Below are 10,000 nucleotides of genomic sequence, written 5' to 3' on the forward strand. Positions count from 1 at the left end.
CCAGTAGATTAGTCTTTTCTGAAATACTCAAATCAAGCCCTTTCGGCACCAACAGCCATGCCATGTTCAAAGTCATTTAAATAGGCTTTATTCCTCATTATGATGCTCGGTTTGTACTGCATCAGATCATCTCGACCGTGTCTACATGCATAAATGCATTGAGTTGCCACCATGTGATTGGCTGATTAGACATTTGCCTCAATGAACAGTTGTAACAGGTGTTCCTAATAAATTGCCCGGTGAGTCTAGACGTGCATAGAAACACACACATATGCAGACATAGACACAGACATAGTGCATGTGACGGTAGTTTCTGTCAAAATTGTTCAGTCATTATCTGCACCTCATGATATGACATTGTGAATTATATTGTGCTTTTACCTACATGGTGCCCTAATTTGATGATTTTACAGTTATTCTAAAGCATTCTGTGATGTTTAGGATTCGACCTTCCCTGTCAGTTTACCGTACATAGTCATCCTGACTCTTTTTCCTGGTGGAATGTGAGGACTTTGAAACATTCATTTACGAATTCTCACACAGTTGTGTAATAGTTGTCACTGCATATCAATGGGATACACTCAGAAGTCTCTCATCCATGTAACCACACACACACTCTCACTCACTCAGTTGCACACGCACGCAGGCACGCACACACACATACATGCACACACACATCATAAGCACAAAGATATGAGACATGCACACACGTAAATTTGATCTACGTGTTTTATACCCTTCCAATGGAATTACTTTTCATGATAGAAGCAGGAGACATCTGAAGAAAGCCCCAGCCCCCAGATCCATTTCCACTCAACCGACAGTGTTCAAATATATGCTAATGTAGTCTCATTCACACCGTGCGCACACACACACACACACACACACACACACACACACACACACACACACACACACACACACACACACACACACACACACACACACACACACACACACACACACACACACACACACACACACACACACACACACACACACACACACCGCACGCACACACACACACACATGCACGCACGCACGTACACACACACACACACACACATACATGCACGCACGCACGCACGTACACACGCGCACACACACACTCACACACGCAATCTCACAGCTAAATGCACACAAAACTTTTACATGAAAAGCAGGATCTCATTTTGGAGCCAGATGTTGCCCAGATGGATAGATATGGATAGCTCGCGTTTAGCCCTCGTGTCATGATTAGGGAATGAAAGTGGGATTGCTATCTGTTTGGCACGCTCTCTCTGTGTGTGTGCGTGCGTGCGTTTGAGTGCATGCGTGCGTGTGTGTATAGGTGGGAAATGGTGTGTGTGTGTGTGTGTGTGTGTGTGCGCACGTGCGCATGCACGTGCATGCGAGCGTACGTGTTTGTGTGTGTGTGTGTGTGTGCATACGTGTTTTTCTGCGTGCGTGCATGCGTGTGTGCGTGCGTGCGTGTGTGTGTGTGTGTGCAGGTGGGAAATTGTGTGTGTGGGGGGGGGGGATCGTGTGTGTGTGCGCGTGCGTGTGCTTGTGCTTGTGCTTGTGTGTGCGTGCATACGTGTGTGTTTGTGTGTGTCTGCACGTGATATGTATGTGATTGGAAGCGGAGAGCGGAAACTCTGATGCATAGCTGGCAAGCAGTGTGTGTGTGCGCGGTGTGTGTCACGGATATGAGTCTGGATAAGCAACAAATAACCTTGTCAGCCTCTTGCCTGTGATTACAGACATCTCCAGAGTGACAGACAAAGGTACCCCCCACCTCCCCTCCCTTTTTCTCTCACTATCACCTCTGTTTCGTCTCTCCTCTCTTTATCGCTTGCTCTCTCTCTCTCTCTCTCTCTCTCTCTCTCTCTCTCTCTCTCTCTCTCTCTCTCTCTCTCTCTCTCTCCACCTTCCTCCTCTTTCTCTTCCCTTATCATTCTCTGTCATCTTTAATTTTCACCATCTTTATGAGTTTTCACAACCGATCTTGCCATTCTGAGGCAGAGAGAGAGAGAGAGAGAGAGAGAGGGGGGTGGGGGGGGAGAAACAGAGAGAGAGAGAGAGAGAGAGAGGGAAGAAACAGAGAGATTGAGAGACTGGCTAGATGAGATGTTGAGTAGCGAGCCAGTGATGGAGAGAAGGAAGAGTGTGAGTGTGAGTGTGAGTGTGTGTGTGTGTGTGTGTGTGTGTGTGTGTGTGTGTGTGTGTGTGTGTGTGTGTGTGTGTGTGTGTGTGTGTGTGTGTGTGTCTGTGTCTGTGTGTGTGTGAGTGTGTGTGTGTGTGTGTGTGCTTTAGGGCTGTCCCGACTATTCGACGTAATCGATTACGTCCATTGCGTAAAAAAAGTTGACGTGTTCAACATACCGTCGATTGTGTGATTTGCGCAAAAAAAAGTGATTTGCGCGAGCCGCGAGTGAGACGTGCTAAACAGAAGCGGAGAAAATGGCAGAGGCTGAACGTCCGAGGGTGTCAGTGTCAAACGAAGGTGAAGGTAACACTGGCACCACTAATCAGCCCAATAAACGGACAAAGACATCTAAAGTGTGGCGATATTTTTAAAGACAAGGCACAAGACTTTGTAGAAGACCTTGTATATTATGTGAAAACGTAAATGAAGACAAAAGAAGTGTGCATATTCCTGCCAACAGCGGGCTTGATTCAGATGATTCTCCTCCCCGGTGCATGGAGTGCACCTCACATTATTCAAGAGCCTACAGTTTGTGCCGACTGCAGGTCTAAATAAATAGCAATACTATTCTAATTATACAAAACTACTAATAATTATGTCGTACAATTACGAACTGGGTCTATATTAACAACAGAAGGGGGATAGGGACCAGCTGGGTTTTGGTGCGTCAACAGAATGACGTGGACCTCAAAGTTCTTTCCTCGTAGGCTACTCATAAAATCTCGGGTAGCCTTTACCCTAACCTAGAGTGGCCCATATTTTTTTCCACTTTCCTAATACTGTATAATTTAGGCCTCTTTATATATCAGTAAATGTAGGCTAATAAGCTTACTTGTTTTGAACTGAAACAAATAGATTTTATAGGCCTGTATTTATATTAATTTATAAAATATCCCCTTTTTTCGAAATCATTGTCCTAATAGGCCCTAGGTGCACTCTGCTTTATTTGTCTATTACTTTTCTGGTCAAAGTTAAGTGGCATATCACAGTTTTTCCCTGCCAAAAAAAATAAATAAATAATCGTTTGGTAATCGACTATTCAAAAAAAATTGTTGATAGACTAATCAGGAGAAAAATAATCATTAGGGACAGCCCTAGTGTGCTTATACGTGTGTGTGTGTTTTCTATGTGCCTGTGTGCCCATATGTGGGTGTGCGCAAAAGCATACACGTGTTCATTCTTTTCTGCGTGCGTGTCCGTATGTTTCTTTCTCTCTGTCTGTCTGTCTGTCTGTCTGTCTGTCGGTCGGTCGGTCAGTCGGTCGGTTTGTCTGTCTGTCTGTTAATATGTTTCTACATGTGTGTGTGTGTTTCTAAGTGTGTGTGTGTGTGTGTGTGTGTGTGTGTGTGTGTGTGTGTGTGTGTGTGTGTGTGTGTGTGTGTGTGTGTGTGTGTGTGTGTTTTCTATGTGCCTGCGTGGCCATTCTCTGTGTGTGTATGTGTGTGTGTGCGTGTGTTGGTGATGTTGAGCGAGGGAGAGAGAGAGGGAGAGACGGGGCTGGAGGTCTGGTAGTGCGTGCTGCTATTCATCGACAGCGGCGTGTTGTAATTGTGTGTGTGCGTGCGTGCTTGCGTGTGTGTGTGTCCGTGTGCGTGTGCGTGTGTGTGTGTGTGTTGCTCATCGACAGCGGCGTGTTGTAATTGCAGTGAGTAAGTGCGTCTCAGGCAGCGCTGCTAATTGGTTCAGAAGGAGGATCAATGGAGCCTTGTTTTGGTCCTCGCCGCTCAGCTCGCTCGCTTTGTTTGTTAGCACCTGCACGCACCTGTTAAGGAGGAGTTGCTGTGTGTGTGTGTGTGTGTGTGTGTGTGTGTGTGTGTGCGTGTGTGTGTGCCTGTGCGTGTGTGTGTGTGTGCCTGTGCGTGTGTGTGTGTGTGCGTGCGTGCGTGCGTGCGTGCGTGCGTGCGTGCGTGCGAGTGTGTGAGTGTGTGCGTGTGTGTGTGCGCGTGCGTGTGTTTTGCGTGCGCGTGTGTTTGTGTGTCTGTGTGTGTGTTGCATACGTGTGTGTGTGTCTGTGTGTGCGTGCGTGCGTGCGTGCATGCGTGTACTTGTGTTTGTGGATTGATTTGAGTAGGAGTGAGAAAGATGGTACTCTGGCGTAGAATACTTAACTCTCTACGAAGTGCCTTTCGGATATACTTTCTAGTACCTTTTCGGCGTTCGCTTTCTTTATCCTCTCGTACCCATCCCATCTCTCCCTATCCTGCCACTCCATTACACCTGCACACAGGTCTCTCCATCACTACTTCTCCCTCTCTCTCCATTTTCTTTCTCTATTTTCTCTTTCTGTGTTATCTCTCTCTCTCTCTCTCTCATCTCTTGCTCTGCCTCTTCTTGTTCTCTCTCTCTCTCTCTCTCTCTCTCTCTCTCTCTCTCCATATTTTCCTCTCTTCCTTTCTCCCCTCTCTCTCTCTCTCTCTCTCTCTCTCTCTCTCTCTCTCTCTCTCTCTCTCTCTTTCTCTCTCTAGCTCTCCTTCTCCTTTCTCTCTGTCTCTCTATCCATTTCCCTGTGTTGAGTCTTGCCTTGCCAGCTTCTCTTGCTGTCTCTGTATGCCAGCCCATTCATCACTCCTGCTCTTGACTAATTGTCGACGCTACACCTCAATCCATCTTTCGCTCCTTCTTCCTCTTCCTCATCCTCCTTCTCACCTCCTCCTCCTCCTCCACCTCCATTCTTCTCTGTTGTTTCCCTTCTTTTATATGTTTTAAGAGTGTATCTCCACTGCTTCATCTCGCCATCTCACATCCTTTGTTCCTCTCCTCTGCTCTCCTCTGCTCTCCTCTGCTCTCCTCTGCTCTCCTCTGCTCTCCTCTCCTCTCCTCTCCTCTCCTCTCCTCTCCTCTCCCCTCCTCTGTTGCTCCCTTTTGGCTTTTTTCATCTCCACCTCTCCTCATCCCTGCTGCAGATCCTCCTCTTCTCCCCCTGCACCTCCTCTTCCAGGCCTTTCTTTTTTTTCTGTATGGTGGCCAGAGTAGGTATTGCAACTGTGCTACTAATTGAAACGGTGCTACCTATCTTTTTTATCTTTTCTTGAATATCTACTAAATAGTAAACTAATATTTACTAGTATGACCAAAATACAGTACGTTTTGCAGCTAAAAATGTCTGTTTCTGGAAATTCAAAATGGCATACAATGGAGACTCCCTATCCCCCCCCTCTCTCTTTCTCTCTTTCTCTCTCTCTCTCTCTCTCTCTCTCTCTCTCTCTCTCTCTCTCTCTCTCTCTCTCTCTCTCTCTCTCTCTCTCTCTCTCTCTTTGTTTATTTGGTTGGATTTTCGACCTATGGAGTTGGCTATATCCTGTAATGTGAAATAGTGAAGGTGTCACAATAAACGATGTGTTAAAATTCAAATTCTCTCTCTCTCTCTCTCTCTCTCTCTCTCTCTCTCTCTCTCTCTCTCTCTCTCTCTCTCTCTCTCTCTCTCTCTCTCATATTCTCTTCATCTATGACTGTCTCTATCTGTCTGTTTCCCTATCGTGCTATCAGGCATATGTGAGCCGCTGCGTACTGGCTCCAGTTGCCTGATTGCTGGTGAAGTGCCCCAGTGGAGTGTAGCCTTGTGTTAGGCACAATCATGCTGACGACCCGCAAACGATAACTAAATACCACTCTCATTTGTCTTCTTGCCACCCCCCCCCCTCTACCCTCTCCCCTCACTTCTTTCCGCCCAAGCTCTGTTTCTGTCTTCTGTCCTGCTTCTCTTTTTTTTATTATTTCTTCTTTTCAAGACATTTGGCACGTTCTTTTCTTCTAACTGAGGGTGTATGAGTATCTCTTTTCATCTGCCTCTTTGGTTTTTTTCTCTTTTGCCCTTACTACAACCCCTACGTGTAGTCCCCCCCCCCTCTCTCCCTCTCTCTCTATTCCCCTCAGTCGTTCTCACTTTTCACATCCCCTTCTCTCTTTTCTTTCTCTTCTACCTCTGTCTCTCGACTTCCCTCTTTCCCTCTCTCCCTCTCTCCTGTTCTCTTTGTCCCCCACTGTCAGATTGCTCTGTGGAGATGGGGCCTGTTAAATAGCCTGTGAAATGAATGGTATTAATAATGATGGTGTGTGTGTCCCTCTGCTTCTTTAAATAATTGAGGTCTAGATCGCCCAAGTTCGTTTAAACTCACACAGCCCTTGCGGCTCTGTGTGTGTGTGTGTGTGTGTGTGTGTGTGTGTGTGTGTGTGTGTGTGTGTGTGTGTGTGTGTGTGTGTGTGTGTGTGTGTGTGTGTGTGTGTGTGTGTGTGTGTGTGTGTGTGTGTGTGTGTGTGTGTGTGTGTGTGTGTGTGCCCGTGTGTGTGTGCCCGTGTGTGTGTGTGTGTGCCCGTGTGTGTGCCCGTGTGTGTGCCCGTGTGTGTGCCCGTGTGTGTGCCTGTGTGTGTGTGTGTGTGAGTGTGTGTGCGCGTGTGTGTGTGCGTGTGTGTGTGCGTGTGTGTGTGCCCGTGTGTGTGTGTGGATAAGTGTGTGGATCGCTATGAGAGTGTGTGGGTGTGTGCCAACATAAGTGCGTGTCTTTTGTAATGGATTATAATTAAATATTACTAGGACAGTAGCGTAGGGGTTTACAGTATTGCTACAGTACGAATTGCCTCGCTCAAGGCAGCCGCAAAAGAAAAGGCGTGGTGGGGGATGTGGGTGGTGGGTACTACCACACCGTAGCCCTAAATGAAATTATATTTATTTTACAAAAAAGTACAAAAAGTCAGTGAGTGTTTCAAACAATAATGGAGTGCGGTGTAGTGTCTGGGGGGTATGCCTAATGCATAAACAAAAAATAATCAAGCGCTCTGGAGGGGGAACTCCCTCTCAAGGCCAGAGAACAGCAGCAGAGGAGGAGTGCCTAGCGCTGCAGGGAGACGAGAAGGGGGTGGGGAGGTGGGGGGTGGAGCCCAGCCTTCTCACAACCAAGTCAGTCACTGCAGCATACAGAATGATTATAATGACTCAATTTCTCACTCTCTCTGTCTCTCTGTGCGTGTGTGCGCGTGTGTGCGTGTGCGCGTGCGCGTGTGTGTGTTCCTTTGACCCTGTGTGTGTGTCTGCAGTCCCCATCGACTCCACAGCGGGCATCAAGATGCTGTACGTGTTTGTGGACATCCAGGTGGACACGTCTCACTTCCTGGACACGCTGCGCTTCAACTTCCCCCCGGGCCAATCGCTGGCCCTGGTCAGCACCATCCAGTTTGTGGCCGCCCTGCAGGTAACCTTTGACCCCCCAGCACCCCTCAAGCTCAACCCCACAGCACACACACACACACACGCATGCACACATTACACACGCATGTGTGCACTCACGTGCACACTCAGACACACTTTCTCTCTTTCGCTCCCCCTCTGAAAACAAGCACGCACACAAGCACACATGCACACAGCCCATCTTTATAACTCTGTGGGGTCCCCATCTTTGTGGGGGCCTTCCATTCATATTGACCCTAACAATAGCTAAACTGTGCCCAAATCAAAACAATCCCTAACCCTATCCTGTCATTGAGGAAATGTTTGTACACTTTTACTAAGGAGCGAGGGCCCTATTATGTGGGTGTGCTCCAATAACAGTGGCCTCACAAAGGTAGATTGGTGTAGTACACACACACACACACACACACACACACACACACACACACACACACACACACACACACACACACACACACACACACACACACACACACACACACACACACACACACACACACACACACACACACACACACACCCTCGGGCCAATAACCCATGGGTCAGGACCTTGTGTTCCCTTCACTTCTATTTTTTTCTCTCTTCCTCCTCCTGGTCTTCATCTTCCTCCTCTCCTACCTTTTCATTTTTTTCCACCCTTCTCTCTCGTTCTTCAACTTTCTTTCGTCTCTTCTCTTCTCTTCTCCCCTCTCCTCTTCTCTTCTCTTCTCTTCTCTTCTCTTCTCTTCTCTTCTCTTCTCTTCTCTTCTCTTCTCTTCTCTTCTCTTCTCTTCTCTTCTCTTCTCTTCTCTTCTCTTCTCTTCTCTTCTCTTCTCTCCCACTTGGTGGTCCTCTTCCTCACCTTGTGCCTCCACATCCTCCTCTGCCTCTGCTTACCTCTTCTTTGTCATGCTCCTCTTCTTCACCTTCTGCTGTCTTTCTTTGCCTTGTGGTTCTTTTCACCGCCTCTGGTGAAAGGCCTCCGTTTTCAAGGCTCTTTTTCTCCCTTGCGAGTGCTCTCCTCTCCTCTCCTCTCCTCTCCTCTCCTCTCCTCTCCTCTCCTCTCCGCTCCTTTTGTCTTGGCTTCCTCTGCATCCTCTTGAGAACTGCTGAATGCATACTTCTCTCTGACTATGGCAGTAGTCATCACACTGTGTCAAAGTTCAGTTGGCGGCGACACTCTTCATGATGTACGAATAGGCAGAATCTGTTGAACTTACCACATAAAAGTAAGATTTATAATGTGACTGATATTGCCATGTTTTCCATTTTAGGTAAATCAGGGTTGTGCCAAAAAACAACCCAATCAAAGTCTCAGTGAAATGCTGCATGTTAGTCATTGAACAAGCATTCTATCTGCACTGTGCAGGAAATGATCATGAAAGGTACTGTGCTGCTCATTGGATTGAACTGGGTTACCTATTGCCAAATTTGATATTTTCATGAAAAAATGTCTATATCTGGAAATTCAAGTATGAAAAGTGCAACTTTCCCAGTCATAATGAGTACTTAGAATTTGATGGTGGTGGTAAGTATTCATGAAAAAGGTAACATTAGTGAATCGGTAGCATGAATTCTGGAAATAAACAACTAAAATCTTACACAGTGCACCTTTAAGGACTCATTACACAGTTTTCCATCAGGCAATTATTAGTCTTATGTAGAGCAAACTCCCTCCCATTTGCTGCTGTGAGCAATGACACCACATGGAAGACAAGGACAAAAGAAATGTCTTTGTTTTACACCAGGAATATCTGTGTTATTGGAAAACCATCAAAGCTTTACTTCTGCGTCAATGCACTTTACTGTATCTAAAGTGGTAAAAAACTGTAGGACAAGTGGATCTGCAACTGTCTCACAGAGACACCCGGGTGGACCACAGACTTTTAACACCTCCACAGGAGTATGTTTTGGATGAGAATGGTTGAAGAAAGTCGTGCCGTTAAGGAATTGTGGAGGAATGATGTGTGTGTGGGTGTCGTCCACCAAAGTATCCTTTCCTTAAGCCCAGTCACAAAAAATCAAGCTTATGTTTGGCAGTACTAATTCTGACCAAATTTAACACCACTGGACTATGCTCAGGAGTGATGCGCCCAAGATAAATCTTTTTGGAAGTGGTGGCATAGTTTCTGTGTTTGTGTTTTTGGTACGACGCTGCCTTTAAAGCATGTGTATGTCAGCAGTGTCTGTATCTTTCTCTTGTTTCACTTGTCTGTATATAGTTGAAAGTGTGCGTGTGCGTGTACGAGCGTGCGTGTCAGTGTGTGTGCGTGAGTGCGTGTGTGCGTGTGTTTCTGACGTGTATCTATACAGTATGCATTGTTTCCCTGAAGTGGTGAAGTGGTGTGGGTGTGAGCTGCAGTTATTTTAAACTTTTGGATCTGAAAGAGATCTCTTCTCTTCTCTTCTCTTCTCTTCTCGTCTCTTCTCTTCTCTTCTCTTCTCTTCTCTTCTCTTCTCTTCTCTTCTCTTCTCTTCTCTTCTCTTCTCTTCCCTATCCCCCGCTCTCTCTTTCTCTATCCGTCTCTCTCTATCCCTCTCTCTTTCTTTGTCTCTCTCTCTCTCTCTCTCTCTCTCTCTCTCTCTCTCTCTCTCTCTCTCTCTCTCTCTCTCTCTCTCTGGCCCAGTGGGAGTGCTGGGTTTCAACTCGT

General features: G+C 46.6%; 1 protein-coding gene across 2 annotated transcripts in view; it reads left to right on the forward strand.

Annotated features, from left to right (window-relative positions):
* dph1 (diphthamide biosynthesis 1) overlaps positions 1-10,000 on the forward strand; it is a 173,898-nt gene that overhangs the window by 96,114 nt on the left and 67,784 nt on the right. For both annotated transcript variants that reach the window (XM_063205054.1, XM_063205055.1), the window contains exon 5: positions 7,220-7,374. In XM_063205054.1, coding sequence (XP_063061124.1) covers positions 7,220-7,374 — 155 coding nt within the window. The remainder of the gene's footprint in view (positions 1-7,219; positions 7,375-10,000) is intronic.

Source organism: Engraulis encrasicolus, chromosome 8 (genome assembly GCF_034702125.1).
Source record: "Engraulis encrasicolus isolate BLACKSEA-1 chromosome 8, IST_EnEncr_1.0, whole genome shotgun sequence".
In the NCBI taxonomy this organism is placed as follows: domain Eukaryota; kingdom Metazoa; phylum Chordata; class Actinopteri; order Clupeiformes; family Engraulidae; genus Engraulis; species Engraulis encrasicolus.